Source organism: Micropterus dolomieu, linkage group LG01 (genome assembly GCF_021292245.1).
Source record: "Micropterus dolomieu isolate WLL.071019.BEF.003 ecotype Adirondacks linkage group LG01, ASM2129224v1, whole genome shotgun sequence".
Taxonomy (NCBI): domain Eukaryota; kingdom Metazoa; phylum Chordata; class Actinopteri; order Centrarchiformes; family Centrarchidae; genus Micropterus; species Micropterus dolomieu.
In genome coordinates, this window is record NC_060150.1 from 42,437,228 (window position 1) to 42,456,434 (window position 19,207).

Genomic DNA, 19,207 nt, shown 5'->3' on the forward strand with positions numbered 1-19,207 from the left:
GAGGTCCTCTTCGGCTACCTGACCTGCTTCCGCTCGTCCTGATTGGCTCGGAGACACACAAAACTCCTCCCTGAGTGGAATCCGACCCATCATGAGAGAAGTAGACTGAGTTTTCAGCCTGTGTGTGTGTGTGTGTGTGTGTGTATCTGTCTGTCTATAGATGTGTTTTCTCATATGTTTCTACACATTGTAAGTATTTTTGAGTGTGCTTGTTTGCACCTACCTTTCTCTCGGGAATTTACGCAGTTTTTCCACCACTCAAGTTGTCCACCTTCATCGCATCAATCCCCCAGGGATCCTCTTCAGGCTCACCTGTGAAATTAATCTACTGTGTGCCCAGGTAGTAAAATGAAGAGACACAAACTGTAGGCTTGTTTTATATTTCAGAATATGCAAATACTAACAACCCACACACACACACACACACACACACACACACACACACACACACAGGGACAGCCCTATTACAGATAAACCTTCATCACTGAATGTGTTTATTATATTTAACAACATGCTATTGCTGAATACCTCGTTATTGCTTCTAAGTGGCTTAAGTTTTGCAGTAAACTGGGCAAAACTTCACTAAAAAAAAATCACAAAATATGAAGGTAGGAACTGCATTGCAATTACTATAGTCTGCTCTGCAGGTAGTATCAGTGGGTGTTATAAAATAGGTGATATTTTTTTTAATACTTCTTTCCAATAGGCGATGCACAGATATGTATGGTGTTCTGGCATCTTTTGGCCTATAGGCAAACAGCAAACCTAGAGGAGGATCTGGGCAAAATATAATGAAGCTCCCATGTGTGTGACACAATGAGTGAAATTACCCTTACTCATGAACCTTCCCTAAAAAACCCCCCATCAAAACACACAACAACAAAACAATGCCCTCAACTCTCTTTTTTTTTTATAGTGTATGGTCCAACCCTTCTACTTACAAAAACAGCTGTGAATGAACAGCTTTGCAAATGGCGAAAATTATCCATAAGATTAAAGTTTACAATACATAAATACTGAAACTGCAACAAAAAGCAATGGTAACTCAGAAATAAACAAGAAGCCAAACAAAATTATAGTAGTAGTATTGAAGCCCACACTACTGTAGATCACCCCTCTCCTCAGTTCCAACTTTCACCCCTCACCGACCAGAGGTGGACCTCCGAGACAGAGAGAGATTAATAACAGAACCAAACTTAATAATCCAGTTTAACTAAAAAACAAGTTAAGTATGTGCTAACTATTATACGCTAGATTATGTATCCGTGATACATCTGTGATGTAATATTATTTAACAGAGAGCCTTAAGGAAAAACAGTCTTGCTATTTATACAATATGTGTGCTCCACTTGTTTAGCTGGTGTGTCTCAGCTCAGTCTTAGGTCTAAGACTTCAGTTCAGGCAGCTCAGGTCAGGGTGAGATGTAAATTTGGGGCTAGAATTTGGATAAAAAATTTAAATTAGGTAATAAAAAAGGAGGCATGCAGTGAGGCATGGCTAAATTAACAAATGCAGTCACCTGCATGATGAATCTTCCTTCTGATGTAGGATTGTTTTCATCAGATAATTGTTATCACTATCTGACAGTGTGTCCTTCTTGTGTGCTGGCAGCTGTTTAGTGTGACGTTTGAGGCCACATGTACATGGGGGCATCTGTCAGTTCAAGCTGCCCATGTTGTCGCACTGACTGACAATGAGTAAACAAACAAGGTTTTGGTTTCTTGTCTACACTTAGCATACATGATTTACATGAGGAACACAATTATTAGTGTACAGAATTAACACTTAACCTCACATTTCTTTAACAAGAATTGGCTGGTAACAGAAAATCCGCCCCAAGAAAGTGACTTCCAAAAGTCCTCACAATACTGAAATAACGCATACTGACAAGCTGGAGGCTCTATGTGACACTGAATTGTGTCAGTATTGATGTGAAGTGTGTCCCCACACAAGGCTTTACCCACAAGCAGTTTTAATTTCACTAGGTCACATGTATGGCTTAGTGAGTCAGACTGGGAGCTTGTTTTCTTGTTGCATCTGAGTAAGACCATCAACATTTATTGGTGTCCTTTGCACGCTGACCTTTTGGAAGGATGAAATCAAATATCCAGACCCACACTTTCATTTTTTTTTGCTGCAGCTCAGCCAAAGTAGCTCTGCAAATCCTCATTGATTTTTCTGTGCTTCATTTTAAGGGCTATTGGTGCCTTTAGACTCTCTCGTTAATGTCGAGATGCAAAGATATGGCTTTTTTTGCTATCTTCCTTTCAAACATAATAGTTCAAATGAATGCCAAAGTAATCTTGACTGTTGTTTTATTTTAGAAACAAAATACAGTATGACAGCAGAAGTATAAAAGTTAGAAAACATGCATGAGTCACCCACAAGGAAACATAAACCGAGAGTAAACGTTCTGTAAAATAAAACACATAAATAAAATGAGAATAAATGACAATACAATACACAGATTAACATCACCATTAAATATTAGTTTTCAGCACAACTTGCTGGTTGAAACATATAAATATATAAATCTTTATTATTATCAGTTATAATTTACATCAAACACAGAAGAGTGCAAAATTAAAAAAAAGAACTTTATTAAATTTGACAAACTTGACAAAAGATTATTCTGCTCCTAATTTCTAAATTTCTCACTGCACTTTAGGACAGCAAGTGTGACAGCACTTGTGTAGCTAAATATGTGTGTTGGGAAGGTTACTTTGGAAATGTAAAGGTTACTGATTACAAGTTACCGTATATAAAATGTAATACTAGTGTAACTATTTCAATTACTTTATCAAAGTAATGTAACTTATTACATTTATTCACTAAATTTCTAGTCTTTTCAGCTGTTAAACATTTTCAAAAGACAGCTTGAGATGCAATTTAACTGGCTGACGGGTGGCGCTGCAAATTCAAACAACATATATGACATGCAAACAACAAATTATTCAACATATAGCCAAGCTTTTTACAGAAAATATTCAGATGTAACTCCCAATGTAATCATGGACATTTTCATTAGTAACTGCAATTTAATTACGCATTTTCCCCCAGTACATGTATTTTGTAATTAAATTACGTATCTAATTTACATGTAACTTGTTACATCCCAACACTGGATATTAGTCACATAAAACTGGGACATGCAAGAATTAGTTTTGTGAGTGATGTCTGGCATAGTATATAGAGAATGTGGAGTAATGTTTATGTTTTTATTTATTTTTTGGCAATGCACAATATATGTATGTTTCCAGAAATGGCCAAAAGCTAATTCTCATCTGCAGTCCCCGGGCAGCTGCCAGTAATGAGCAAGATATTACAATAAAAGATTAATAAAAACATTTCATAAAAAGCAAAACCAAATCAAACCACATGTAACAGACTCAAATATACAAATCCTCCCAAAACAGAACAATAATAAATTCCTGTATAAGACAACATCAACACTCCCAATGCAAAAATACGGGTATGTATGAAAAGTAAAATAAATACATTTCAAGGAACAAAAAAGGGCAGTTCTGTAGTTAAACACTTGGCGGCGGTATTGCTCGGTTTGGTTGATCTTTGTTATTAAAATAGAAGAAGAAGCGCAACCCGGAAGTTAGTCGCACAGTGCTGACGGTTCTTTGTATCCACGGCAAGCTCTGCAAACAGCCTTGATATTTTATATAACTAGGTGACATTTATTTGTGGTGCTAAATGTGTAACCGCGGCTGGCTGCGGGTTAAAGAGCGGGCAGAGGGAGTGATGGAGACAGCGCCGCTGGGTTGAGTTTGTCCTCGGAGAGTCCTCTGATGCACCATGATCCCTGTGCCGCTGCTGGTGTGTGTGATGGCAGGCTGGTGTGCCGTCTATCTCGCCGACACACTGCTGAGGGTGAATATATGTTCTTGTCTTGCTAGTTAAATACGATGTCTGCTTTGAAACGGGGATAAATTAATGCTCTTCTTAAAAGACCATAAAACAGCCTCAGGACTATAGACTATGTTAAAGCTCACGACATGTGTTTGGAGTGATTGTTCCTCCCACCTTCTCTCACCGGGGGCCTGTGATGTTACTATGAAGCAGGATTTGACCAATCAATACTCTTGGCAAATGACATCATCCTTCATCGAAGCATCCTGCAGATAAAAAAAATTAGTTGAACGGTAAAATCAATACAGCAGCAAATAGCAGTAACATTTTGTCGTGTATATATGTTGTGTGTTGTGTGTGTATTTGGTCAATTAAATAATTACATTTTAACTTGAACATTGCAAATGAGACACACAACACATAATTACAAGGGGTTACAGACACAAAACAAACAAAGAAACAAAGAAACCAAAAAAGTTTGGGGGTGGGGGGCAAAATAACAGAAAAACCTTCGGGCAAGTACAGACAGGAAGTATCTTCAGAGCCTTTTTGCTGGAGGACAAAGGGATTGTTCTTAAATAAAGTTCAATTTCTTTCTCAGACTATAAATACGTTTTTTTTTTTTTTTTGTAAATTTTTTATCCAAAAGCAAAAATACATTCTGCCTAAACAAGCTGGAACAAGCTGATACACGATCATTAATAAAATCCTGCAGACTCTTTGATACTTTATGTTTGCTCCGGGTGATGCAGAGATGCTTTTTTATACCAATATCATCTGAAGAACTAAAGCCTTGTACTTGTTGTACTCTTAGGATATGGCAGTATTTAACTCTTTTAAATTATGTTTTTATATTATTTTTTTATTTGCTCTCAAGTCCGTATCTCACTGTCTCAGCTGTCTAAAGAATTAGCTTAGCTTTTCCTTTAATGCCAGCCTAAATATTATGAGCACATATTTTGGTATTCAAGTTAATTTAAATATGAATTTGTGTATTATAAGGTAAGGCCGAAATATTTTAAAAAAATATATAATTTGGCTTATTTTGACTGATTGCAGTCTCTTATATAGTTATATATCTATATCTAGATAGATAGATGTGTGTGTGTGTGTGTGTGTGTGTGTGTGTGTGTGTGTGTATATTTTATAGTGACTGGTCATGGTCATGAGCACTGTTTGGGCACTTTTTATGGATGGATTTTTCATTTTGTTACTTCATGAAATTAATTAAATTAAATCAATTTTGTGTGTTAAAATGAAATTAATCTGATTTTTGAAGTGACGAGAAGTTTTTGAAAGTGAGTTGAACGACCACTTATTCAGTGCCTGAGGCTTTTAATGTCCAAAAGCCGACAGGCAGCTGAGCTGAAGGAATAGGGCTAAAATTTTCATACGCTAGTGATGGACCGATTAATCAGGCCGATATATGGCATTTGAGATAATCGACATGGGCCGATACCTGCACTCAAGGAGGCCAATATATCATCCTAATTGACAGCAGGTCTAATCAAAAACCATTACTGGCTATCAGTAATTATATGTTTTACTGTCAAGAATAATGCATCTGAATGATGATGATCAGCCATCGGCTGCCATCCTCTCTAAATATCGGCATCGGCCATTGAAAAACCCAAATCGATCAAACGCTGGTATAGTTTGAAAAGACCAATCTGTGAAATTGACTCAGAAACTGTCAGCTATCAGGCAATTATGTATTGTGTAATGGGTAACAACCTCATAGTCTAGAAATCACATTTTAGGCATTGCAGTAATATTCCCAAACATGTTTTGGCCTTAGCAATATGCAGAGTGACACAAATTATTTTTTGTATCTGTTTTTTTTGGAATGTTTGGACTAGTGCTGTCCCCAACTAAGGATTTACATAGTCGAATCAGAATCGTCAAGTCCTGCCTATAGTTGACTGATAGTCGAAGGGGGGGGGTGTTACACACGGTAGCTCCGCTTTAATCTTCTGATTCGACTGTGAGATTGACAGTCGAATCAGGCTCCGCCCATCGAAGCATCGAATCTTCAACTACTCGGGATCAGCCCTAGTTTGGACAGTTAAGAATTGAATTTGCCTTAAGACAAAGTGTGGATACTAGAACAGTCAGCTACAGCCGAACGTATTAAAATATATATTACTATACTATACCGTATATCACAGATTGGTATGAGTCTATGTTATGATAATTAAGACATTAATTAGGTGGTTTTGAAAAAAATAACACCAGTACATAGTTTATCCACCAGAGAGCACAGACAGATTTAGAACTGTGAAAATCATACATTTCTTGTGGTCCTTAACAAAAATATGTGTTCATATAAAAAATGAATATTGTATATTTTAAACTCTCAAATATCAATATTGGTTTTGGTGTTAAATACTCCAGTCTCTAATCACACCACTAACTGCACACTCTTCTTGGTGAATGCACTGAAATGGTTGTTGCACTCTTGGATAACTTTTTCCACTGTCCCATTGACTCCCGCAGTCGTCAGCGACACATCGGATCAGCTACGAATCATGGTTGGCGAGTCGAGGGCTGATGTTGTCTCCTTTCCATCTGAGATGGCAAACCACCATGTTCAACCGGCTGTTTGCGTACTGCGCCCGCATCAACCCCCGAGCCCTCTACCTGTGGTGAGGACTACCATTTCATTAATAAACTACACTTTTAACCTGAACTCTTCCTGCATCATTACTGTACTTTCCTCAGTCCATTTTGCTGCTCTTAAAGACAAACGCCATCTTTTTGAATGATTTCCCAGTGAAACTAATTGATTACTAATGCTTTAGTATAATACAAATATATTTTTTTATCATTATACTACCGGAATTAAAAACGAAAGTGAATTTGATTGGTACCCAACTGTATATAAAAAACAAGCCAATTTGCCAACACTTGTTGAAGTATCACTTAGTTAGAGATGCTAAAATCCTTCATTTTCTCATTTAAGTCACATTTTAGTGGCTGCTGTCACTCAGCAAAATGCCTGCTGAAGTGATGATGTTCTCATCACTTAATGGACAAGTGGGCCAGTCTTCTAAAAGCTTGATGTATTCACAGTTCAGCCTTTACACCGTAGCTTCTTTTTGCAAGGTTTTTATTTAGTTTTCATTTATCACTTTTATAGTGCCGCAAAGAACAGCCAAATGGCAACGCTTGAAATGACTGCTCTGTTGTATCAATATCGCGTCTCCCAGGTTCAACAGCGGCCTCGTGTTCGGTATAGTAGCCATGCTGGGATCAGTGGTGCTGCTGACAAAGACGCTGCAGCAGACGCTCGCTCAGATGACCACAGACAACCCTCGAATAGGAAGTCAGCAGGCCCTGCAGGTGGTGGTATGTATACATGATGAGTTCTTCACACTATATTAAGTAACATTTTAAATACAGTGAACAGACAGGGGATGCTTTGTGCCCCCAGTTTCAGTGTCTCTTTAGAACATGATATTCTTTTGATCAAATAATCACTTAAATTAGATTTGTAAAGCGTTGTGTATCTCTTGTTTAGTGCACTGGGTCAGAGATTAACTGGAGTTAAGCGCATAAATGTCCTTGAGCGTTCATACAAAGCCTGTGATATTCAAATGAGGGGGCGAAAAATGCCCCCAATTATGAAAAGGGCTCTTATTTAGCATTTTTTTCCTGTTAATTTTTTTTTTTCTTTTAGGTGTCAAATAGCTGTGCATTAATGTGAGCAGTATCCCCAGTAGACCACTGGTGGTGATTCATGGGAAGCTATTAGTAGGACATTTATAACCCAGATATTCAGCCTAGAGCGGCACAAAATGCAGACCACACAGAAAACCACAGCTTCAGCAAAACATGAAACATTTAATTTGAAGAAGGAAACAGAAAACAGAGGGGGTAGGAAGTTTTTAAACACATCTTGGTGAAACAAACATTATGTTTATTTGCCAAATGTGCAGTGCATACATATTACATCATAGTTCAATAAAATTTCCTCCTATGAAATATTAAAAAGCTCATAAAAATCATATGAAAGAGGCACAAAAATGAAAATTTCAACCTTAAGGATACCTGTAGGTGTTCATGTTGTGTTTCTGTTTCTGTCTTTAGGTCCCTGGTGTCAATCTGCCCACCAGTCAGCTGGCCTACTTCTTCACTGCCCTGCTGCTCAGCGGAGTAATACATGAGCTGGGCCACGCTGTGGCAGCACTGAGGTAAAACACACAGACACGCTCCCACACACACACACACAATCTGTTACCATGACAGCCGGGAGAGGGAAGAGCATCCAAGGCCATTAAGACAGAAAAAATGGGAGGTGACCAATGTTCGTCTATGTAGATACACAAGGGGGTTGAAGAGGGTCAGATATTTTGTGATCAGCTTATCAGCTCACCTCACTTGGGCTTTTTTTCAATAATAATGATTATTTTCTGATTGTATTAGTGAAAACTACATCATTGGATAAAACACTACATGAGCTTTTTAGGAGTCGACAAACGATGACTGTCAATAATTGCTCGGTGACAGATCTGTCAAAACAGTGGATGAAACACGGTCAGCTACTGACCTTATGTATTCCAGGAACAATGAAGGGCTCCAACTCTGTGATGTTGTCTTTTAACTTCCTGTTTACACCGGAAGTGAGAATGAGTTGCATTATGTAGACTGACAACTGATGATGTGATCTCGTGATCACCTTATACATTCATTTTAGCAAATATCTGACCAATTTTATAATACAAGGTACAACGTTAAGGGCTAGCAGGAAACAAGATACTTTGTGTTCTAACTTTCTGACAAACAACAAACAGTATTTACATTGCTGCTTTAATTAGACCAGTTCTCCTGCACAGCTCTGGGATCAGCTGGTCATGTTACTGTTATAATGGTAGTGGTGAAAATCTGTTTAAATTGATCTGGGTACCTTTCATTAAAAACTGAAAACCAAAAATGATGAGCAATATCTTTATTTAACAAAGTGACCTTTTTATAACATAAATACGTAAGGTTCCAAATCAAAGCAGAGACTCAACAAAAATGTCTACTGCTTTGTAATTTGCTGAATTTAGTTTGATAATAAGTGACATTAGCTGAACACATAGGTGTTCCTCAGATTTATTTTGTAAATGGAAACTTTTCCAAACATCTGTGTTTGCGTCTGAGCATGTGTTTGCACCTTCATCTTTTGGTAGATAATAAAGTGTTGATGCAGGATCCCATCACTCATAGTAAGAAGCGGATTGAGAAAATACATTTTCAGGGCCTTTTAATGTGGTCTCTTTGTCTTTTGGACATCTTGTGACGTGTAATATTTTTCTGTCCCCCCAGGGAGCAAGTGCGAGTGAACGGCTTCGGCATGTTTGTGTTTGTGGTGTATCCCGGTGCGTTTGTGGACCTCTTCACCACACACCTCAGCCTCATATCACCCACTCAGCAGCTCCGCATCTTCTGTGCCGGTAAGACGTTTTGATCACTCCATAGTAGAGACGCTCATCCTGATTATTTTGCCAGCTAATGTGATCACAGCTATTAATCACAATTATTACAAGCATTTTGTTAAATACTCAACTCTGTTCTGCCAGTGAAGGTCACTCCGAGGTCTTTTTATTTCTGAACACCAGACAGCTGCTTCCCATCAAATCATTTCACTGTGCAATTAAGAAAATTAGATTTTAATGAATTGATTGGTGGAGCTGGCTGTTATTCACGCATGAATGCGGCTGACGTCTCCTACAGGCCACCATAGGAGACATCAGTGGGGGCCAGTTAAAGGCGGATTATTTTCATTGCAGCCTGGTCAAGAACAATTTTTTTGATTAGAAAGGAGTCAACAGGGCAGCTTGAAGCAGCAGAAAAATAATTTGGATGATTCAAATAACTGCAAAAAACATCTATAAACTCAACAAGTTAAATAATCAGCGAGAGAAAGGAGACAGGTTTCTCTTTCTGTGGCAAAGCGAAATAAGTTAAAAAGAATCACAAGGTTTGGTGTAAAGTATAGTAACATCAACCCCCGACAAAGTCAAATCAGCCCACTATGAAAAGTGATTTTTTTACTTCTGACTATATGGTCATTATGAATAATGCTGTTAGCTAGAAGTTACTTTGATGTTTGTAACCATGTTTTATTATGTTTTTAATTTAACTGGAGAAAACGTGATGGTTCCCAGTAATATTTCTTTGAGTAGAATTTATCCAAAATCCAAGCTAAAGCAGACTCCTTATTGTAGCATGCTTATTTAAGATGGCAGCGGTTTATAATCATTGGTATACACAATTCCTACATCTGCTCATACTGATACTGAGCATTAATAAAGTTATGTGTGTCTTGCTAACCAGATGTGTTTTTACATACTATATCCGCCCTTATTTTGAGTGCACAAGTGCATTCACGCTGACAATTATGTCAAAATGCAGTGTACTCCTGCGAACCTGGATGGTGTACTCAAAATGGTCAAAATGCTGGACACCTCTCACCCTCAATTGTCACCATCTTGGCTACGTAGCGGAAGGGACTGGCATCAAGCTATAAAGGAATAATAATTTTTTCAGTCATTATAAACATTACATGTTGTACGCTCCTTTTTGGTATATTTCTCAGGGATATGCAGTGGTAATCCTGCAGAAACAGAGATGTGGATGTCAGGATGATTTGGTGGTTAGAGACTCTAAACTCCCCGCAGATGCTAATGTGTACATTAGCTGTCTGAGTGTTGAGGAGCATGACACTTAATGAAAATGTAAAATTACTAAATGGTGCTTTCTATTTGCCATAAGGAGCCTTTAGAGGGCAGTGAAGAGCTGCTTTTAAAACTATCTGTATCTTTAACTAGTTTAAAATTCCTCCAGGCATTTCCTCTGCTTAATGTGACAAGAAAATAACTGGGGTGGTGACTGCAGGCACCAAACTGAGACGTCCAATCAAGTCATATGACAAAACCGAGAGAGCAGGATGCTATTCCCATCAGGGGAGTGGTGACATAACAGCATGCTGTGTTTATTTATCTGTGTCTCCCTCTCTCTCCACAGCGGAGATCGCTCTGTCCGCAGGGGGTTTCTCTCACACAACATGTTTATTATTTATTCCTGTAGATATAGGTGATGCAGCGTTATAAGTTTGTTTACTGTGTTGTTTTGGAAGCAGTGCCTCAATTTTTCAGACATTATTAAATAATCAGAGGGTTTCCAAGAATTTCGTCAGACATCTTAAGTTATTCATTTTCTCGTTTCCAGAGACTTTGTTTAACCTGTTGCTTGATGCTGCTGTCACTACAGATCAGTGTTTTAATAAAGCTTTGTATGTACTACATGTTTCAGGAATATAAGATCTAAAAGTGTCTGCCTTGACCTCATCTTGCATTGGGAAATTGTCCTCGTGATTTTGGGAGACTGCGTCGTCTAACATAATTAAGATGGTATAGAGTTATTTTTAGTGAGCAGTGGTTACTGTTTTGTCACGACATCTTGCAGTCTAAACAGTTGTTACAACAGTATACATATAGAGTATATCTAGTATACAATCCTGGTGTTGCTGTGTGCTTTTCATTAGCTTATATTGGTCATACGGTTATATCTGAGAAGTTTGAAGGCTATGTACATTTTGCATTTCAGGAATGATTATCTTTTCATACCTGTACGGGTTTTAATTTATTTAATGAGGGTGTGCACACCAGAAAAGCTTCAGTCCCACTTTAATACTAAGAAATAATAGTAACTGTTTTTTTTTTTTTCAATTAATATTCTCAAAGTGATGTTTTAAAAAGTAAATTTTCAATCTTATGCATAAAAATAAAGTAACACACATAAGCAAACAAAAAAAAAATCTAAACTAAAACAGACAATTTAAAAGTAAGTAAAAGCTGAAATGTTTCTGTTTTCTTTCTCTAGGAGTCTGGCACAACTTTGTTCTGTCTGTGGCAGCATTAGCCCTCCTCTTCCTGTTGCCCGTCTTTCTGTTTCCCGTGTACTCCACCGGCACCGGGGCGCTAGTCACCGAGGTCGTCCAGGTCAGTGAAGCAGGTTTTATGTGCCAAACGTTTTATTTACTTCTATCTAAATATTTAACCTTGTACGTCACGGACTTAATGTGAGGAACATTTTATTGTCCCATTGACCTTTGTTCAGCAAAATGTAATAATCCTTTAAGGGTATCATCACTGCTTCGCTACTATATTGATATAGTTTCCAATGTCACAGTAATAAATAACCTTTTATATCGAGTTAAATATCTTTAAGGCATAAAAATAATTGTAGTAAATTACCTTAATTTGGTAAGAGGAAGTAGCGAATCCACACTCGCTTCCAGTTATCAGAAATATAAACGGGAAATGTCTTGATTAAGTGCTTACCAATTAATTATATAGTAATTAGAAATTACTTGGGCTGGCATAAGTTGTCAGAGTAGGGCTTTCAACTTTTATTGTTCTTTGTCTCTGGGAGTTCTTGCAGGCCTGTCGCAAAGTGAGAAGTTGTCATTCACTTTCCATTAGTGACTAAATTAAATTCTTGAAAATCACACCTTATTTATATGCGCTAAGGTATTGGGGTTTAAAATATATTTGCCAATGGCCGCCCCTCCTGGACCTTCCCAGCTAATGCAAGATTCAAACCATAAAGCACATCAAACTGCGCTCTTGTGACCTTTGAGCTAATTTTCATATCTGCCTTTGTCTTTTGAGCAGGGCTCTGCGGCTGAAGGTCCCCGGGGCCTGTCAGTTGGGGACATAGTGACCAGACTGGAGGACTGTCCGGTCAAGGGAGTGGAGGACTGGAGCAACTGCCTGTCTCACCTCTCTTACAGCCCGCAGACTGGATACTGTGTCCCCAGCACCAGCCTGCAGCCCAGCTGGGCTCACGGACGAGGTGAGTGTGCCGTTTGTACGGTCAGGACACCCAGAGGTCCGTCTAAGTATAAACAAGATATTTTTAAAGTGAAATGAAAACTGACTTTTCCACCTCAGCTGCTAGTTTTGTAAGTTTAAATTAAGTCAGCAGCGAGCTTCTGGAATAGAGTCATTCAATTAGTTAATTTGTCTCCTTCTTTAGCATTTCTTTTTCTTTGTGATTGCATCAGTGTGATGCTTAAAAATTTAATCAGGTCAAACCTACAGAGCAGCAGCGGGAGCTGTTATTGGCCAGCTGTAAGCTGGAGCCGTGTGAAGTCAGAGCTAAACAGCTGGCCAATCAGAGCTCCTGTTGCTTTTCTGTGGTGTAGCATTATTCCAGTGGCAAAAATCAGACTTTATAATTAGCAACAAATGCCAAAAATGTTAATTTCTATAATTAGTTAATTAGTGTATTGACAGAACATTCATCTGCAACTATTTTGATCATCAATAGCTGTCGGTTCAGCCCTAAATTGACCTTTTATCGACTTTTTCATTTGGATTTCACATCTTTCCTCAGTTGTGTTATTTTGATGATGATGTTGAAGATTCGTGATTTGTTGCATTCTGTATTAAGTGCATCAATATGTCACAGTCAAATTATGTGTGAGTACACAGCCAGAGGTCCTGGGGATGTATGAGTCAGCAGGATTATCTGTTATGTCATAAAATGTGTGATACTGTGTCCTTGTCTAATCATCTGGTGCTTGTAGATTTACCACTCAAAAAAAGAAAAACCTCAGTGATATCCTTCTTTATGTGTGTTATGTAACGAGTGTCCAGTCTGACACACAAATCTCATCAACCTGTCGCTCTCCTCCATTTATATATAGCTACTTTTCCCCCTCTCTCTCTCTCTCTTCAAGCTTTCAAGCGTTTGGATGGAACGATGGACTGCTGCAGCAACAACAGCCTGACAGACCTCTGCTTCTCTTACATGAAACCACAGGGCAGGAACAGCAGAGAGAGAGAGGTGACACACACACACACACACACACACACACACACACACACACGGACAGGCTGGGACTTTTTGTGACTGCTTCATCATGTGAGCTGGTTTCCAACCCTTTCAGACAGTCAAGCGTATTTATGTTTCTTCCTTCTTCCACTGAGTTCCTTTTATTTCCATTTTGTGCTGCTTTGTTTGCAACTACGTGACTTTAACGCACAAAAAAAGTTATGAACAATACACAAAACCAGATTTCAACATTATATTATTAAAAGATGAAAATACAATCTTAATGCTAGATTAAAATAAAAGTATCAGATTTCTTCTTGACTTATTTGTGCTTTGCTGATGATACTGCACGTCCTGTAAGTTGGCTGCAAAATATGGCACATTTTGCATGACAGTCTTACAAATTTGCTTTAAAAACAGGTCACGGTCATGGAAAAAGACAGTAAACAAGATATCCAAGGTCATAAATGGACCACAAGTGCGAATTAAAAGTGGTCTATGAAAAAGAACACAAGACAGCCAACATCAGGAAAAGTTCAAATCTGTTCTAATACTTCTTATATTTGCATTTCCTCTGTAATGCTGTGGCCGCAGTACGCCTGTATGCCGGTGCGGAAGATGGTGACTGGGACGCGAGTGTGTCGCACCAACGACGACTGCGCCGCATACTCCCGCTATGCCCTCATTTGCGTCACTCCCTCTCTGGAGAACCAGACTCGCTTCATCCGTGTCACACACCCGCCAAACACACACATGCTGTTTGTGGGGTATCCGCCGCACCTTCAGTACTCTGGTACGTACAGTGTGTTACACTGCTACGTTCACCTCCCTTCTTCCTGTTTATTTTATGATTTCACTCCTAAGTTTAAAAATGCTTAGCTGAAGCAGAACTTCAACCGGCATTTTAAGGTGAATTGGAGTTACAACACAACAACGTTTGATAAAAGTATCTTAGGCCTTCAGGTTATAAATTATATTTCTATTCTTCCTTTTTTGTAAATATTAAAGCAAAAATTGCTTTACTTACTTTTCCCACCCTAGAAGGAGGCACAAGCTTGTATCTGTAATTCGTATTCATATAATTGCTGTTTACAGTGTAGGTGTTGAGCTGACTCCCCAGTCCTAAATTATGTATAATAAATGGGCAGGAAGAGGCCTGTTGTTTTGTCTGCTGCTATTTATGATGAACACAAGAGTATTCCTGCATTCTTTCTGTAATGATGAACTCTGCAACCACACGGCGCATGTGTAAATTCCTGCAGTCTGACCGTAACACTTTGTTTTGTCTCCCCCAGTGAGTCTGACCAACTTTGTGCCCCGCTTTGCTTTCCTCAACCTGGATCTTCCCGTCTTCTTGGAGACCTTCTGCAAGTATCCTTTCATGTTTAAAGGACTCCATAATCAGATAATGAACGAATGAACAAAAAAAGGAGTTGGCTTTCGAAAAAATGAACGGTACTCTTCAGTCAAAATGATCTAAGTTTCTAGAAAGTGGTTATATAGCATTAAGGCTGCCATAAACGGTTATTTTCAATGTCAATTTATTTATTTTTATTTTTTGATTAATCATTCAATCAGTGTTTCCTAAAGTCCAAGATGACCTCCTCAAATGTCTTGATTTGTCCAGAAGCATAAGATATTCAGTTTGCTGTCATAGAGGAGTAAAGAAACCAGAAAATATTCACATTTAAGAAGCTGAAATTAGAGAACTTGTCCTAAAAAAATTAATTTAATCACAATAGCTGGCGGTTGACAACTAATCGATTAATTGTTTCTGCTATACATATTGTAATGTCTATTGTTTCTGAATGATAGTCCCATTCTTTAACATGTAATCATTTTGGTTCTCAATCAAGCACTTCACAAGTGAATGGCTGATTGTAACTCTTAAATAATCACAAAAAAAGTTGTGTTGTGGTACTGTTGATTGAAACATAGTGTGAGAGTTACGGTAATGGCAAGAACTGACTCAGTAATGTCAGTTACACAGTGGTGTCTGTATAAAGTTTGCTATCATTAGCCACCAAAAGCTATTGCTCATTCCAGACCAAGAAAGGCTCTAGAAGCAAAACAAAAAAAAAACTGGAGTAACAGTTGCTAAGTAGACCATGTGGTAAGAGTGTGTGTGTGAGCGCATTAGATGATGACGTTTCTAAGGCTGAATGACAATATAGTAAAATGTATGTGTAATAGTATTGTCCTTAACCCACCTGTCTCTCAGATATGTGGTGTCCCTCTCTGGTGCGTTAGCAGTAGTAAACTCCGTGCCGTGTTTCGCTCTTGACGGTCAGTGGATGCTGAACGCCCTGCTGGAGGCCACGCTGGTTACTGTAGTAACGGACCGTCAAAAGCGCGACCTTATTGGCTTCTTCTTGCTGCTGGCGGGCAGCGCCCTGCTGGCAGCCAACGTGGCTCTGGGCCTGTGGATGGTCACGGCTCGGTAGCCACAGTGGTAAGCCACCCTGGCAAGACAAAAACTGAATAAATAAATCGCCCATGTGGACTGAGAGTTGTTCTCTTAGGATGTGTTTGACACGTGTGGACCATTTAACTGTGAACACACAAGGAACAGACTGCATTACCCAGCAGTACTGCCCAATTTCTGCAGAATATTACTTTGCCTTTAATGCTTTACTGGGCAACCAGGGAAACAATAAACAACTGACTTTCACCTTGTTGCCGCCATATATACACACAAAAGCACATAAACAGATAAACAATGCACTTGCTGTAAAGCACTATCCTATGTGACTGTTTACAAAAGACTGCTCAATATTTCCAAATGTTAGTGTCTGTACTGTGTTTGAAGTTTGAGAGAAAACTGTCTTGGTTTTTGAAGGGTTTGATTCCAAAATGCCATATGTCCCTGTTGGAACAACAGGGAGGTTTGTCTGTCTTGGCTTCAGTGTGTGAGGGCAAAATCAATCCAAGCCATCTTTGGACAAAAAACCCCCACATTTTAAAAGCCTTTATATTATCAGCAAATGCATGGCAATACTTTGTTCTTTGACTGCACATCACTGTTGGAAAAACTTTGCTACCTAATGTTCATGTTTTAACAGAACTACTGGCTCATTAGCAAGTACATGAATTAGTTAATTAAATAAAATGACTGCAAATTTTTTAAAGGTGCCGTTTTATTCACTCTAGTCAAGTGTTTTTCTCCTCCTCGGGCATTGTAATGGGAAGATAGTTTTCTCAATGAAATTTTTCTCCACTTTTTCATAATGAACTTTTCCCCAGTTTTCTCAAAGTGTAAGTTTTTATTCTCTTGGCCTGTCACTGTCTGTGATCTGACTCGTCAAAACTGTGGAATAAAGGACTAATTTTATTTAAAACTCCCTTTGAAGCTGTTACTTGATTATTAAAACAATTTGTTCTGTTTCATTAACTGCATTTTCATATTTTGTTGATGTAGTCCATTATATTGATTGTTCTGTATTTGCCAAATGTGCCATTGGAGTAACTGGAAAATCTGGGGAATTGGAAGTTCACCTTTCATGTCTTTGGACTGTGGGAAGAAACCATTCTGGTAGATTTAAATCTAAATTTCAGTGTAACAAGACACCAAATTTGTTCACAGTAATGTGACCCTGTGCTGAATGAATAGGGCACCTCAACACCCTGAAGTGGTCATGTGTGAAGAATGAATTTTGTATTGGACTAGACTAGATTATATCAGACTCTACTGTAACATGCCATTAAACAGTGAACCACTACAATGTGGTGTAGTTGAGCATCTAACCAGAAGGTCAAAACCGCAGCAAAGAGCGTAAAACTAAATAAAGATAATGCTCAAAATGAGCAATGAAACCAAAATGAAGTATGCACAGTATAAACAATAAAGCTATACAATAAACACTTTAACTCCCTTGTTTAGCATTTGTGAGCAGTATATTGATAATTAATGCATTTATATTTATGACATACTACAATGTAGTTAGAGGTAAGTGTTTATTAATGTATTGGTCAACAACTATAACGTGTAACTCATAAATGTAAGGTGGCATATAAACTGTTAATTAATGACTATATAGTAAATACTGTACTACTGTTGTACTAATATAAAATGTCTTCATGGGAGAAATTCTAATTTTTGACAAATACTATAATAAACACTTAAATTGTCCTTACATTTACTTATAAATACTTTATAGTTACAAAGTTTTTTTTTAGTGTTTAGGGGTTAAAGTAAAGTACTGTACAGTAGTGGTATGTATGGTATAAACAGTAAGCAAGTATGTGTTAGAATACAAAACAGAAATCCTTAATCCAGTTCTTAGTGATCATTTCTTTTTGTTCACTGTGCTCTGTACTTTCATACATGTGCAGTCGCATGAATGCAGAAATGAACGTGAAGCTAATTCTTGTTGACTTCATGGCCCCTGTTGTGTCTTTTTTTTTTAGTTCAGTAGTTTAGATCAAAATTGCCTCTCTGAAACATGCAGGTAGCGTGATGTTGCTCTCGGGAGGAGCTCCTTTCTAATTTTATGCCCGACATATTCCCAGCTCATTGGCACGTTGTAACAAAACCACACAGGCTACACTTTTAGTAACAAGTCCAGACCACAGTTTTACTTTAGTGTTTTCAGGGAGCTGTGCAGTGATTTACGTTTCCTGAGTGTGTGAGCGTGACAGATGACACATTGTAATTAGGAAGGGTGTTTCCTATAGACATATAAATACTGAATGGCCTTCAGCTTAGCCACAGAGGTGTGTTTACCAAAGAAGAGCAGACACCTCTGTCAGCAGGTTCAAAATTGTTGCCTTGGAGACTTTATCATTGACTAATTAGGGCAAAGTATGTGGGAAGACCATGTTGCAATTCAGGAGTTCGTGTGTATCTCTATGTTCAGATAAGACATTTGGAAGGCTGGTTGTCTTTCCCTAATCTATGGCAAAATATTGCTTATGTGTCCTTGCATGACTGTTTCGGTTGCTTATCTTGCACTAATGACAGCCTGAAAGAATGTTTGTGTAAACAGACATTGGGTGACGATGTAGAGGACGAGGAGAGTGCAGATATTTAGCATGTTCTGGCTGTCTGCTTCATATCGAAAGATGGGCTCTAGTGGCTCTATGACATAGGGTGCTTTGAGCTAAATGGTCACATAATCACGCTAACATGCTCACAATGACAATGCTAGCATGATTTTGTTAGCAGGTATGATGTTTACCGTGTTCGCCTTCTTCAGTGTTCACATGCAAACATCAGGAGGTTACAATGATTACAAATCATCCTCTGGGGACTATAAATGTCTGGAGAAAATTTCATGGTGATCCATCCAAAAGTTGTTGAGATATTTCATTAAAAAACGTTTGTGCTAGAGGTAATGTCATTAGAATACTTAATCTGTGAACCAGGAACATTTGTACAACATTTTGAGCCAATCCATGTAGTTGATGTTGAGATGTCATCCAGGTCATAGTAGCCTTGGTTGAAGATACTTGTAGACATTTCGCCTCTTATTTAGTTCTGACTGATAGGCAGGAAGTCTCAGCTATATAACCTCTGTGG

The 19,207-nt window shown here is 38.3% G+C and overlaps 1 protein-coding gene across 1 annotated transcript; it reads left to right on the top strand.

Moving 5' to 3' along the window:
• The first annotated feature begins 3,602 nt into the window (after positions 1-3,602).
• mbtps2 (membrane-bound transcription factor peptidase, site 2) lies at positions 3,603-17,027 on the top strand. The gene is made up of 11 exons (XM_046035611.1): positions 3,603-3,882; positions 6,358-6,506; positions 7,071-7,209; positions 7,951-8,054; positions 9,172-9,299; positions 11,731-11,849; positions 12,525-12,705; positions 13,595-13,701; positions 14,284-14,482; positions 14,985-15,060; positions 15,911-17,027. Exons 1-11 carry the CDS (start codon positions 3,808-3,810, stop codon positions 16,131-16,133), a joined length of 1,500 nt encoding a protein of 499 aa, XP_045891567.1. The 5' UTR covers positions 3,603-3,807; the 3' UTR covers positions 16,134-17,027.
• Positions 17,028-19,207: the final 2,180 nt, after the last annotated feature.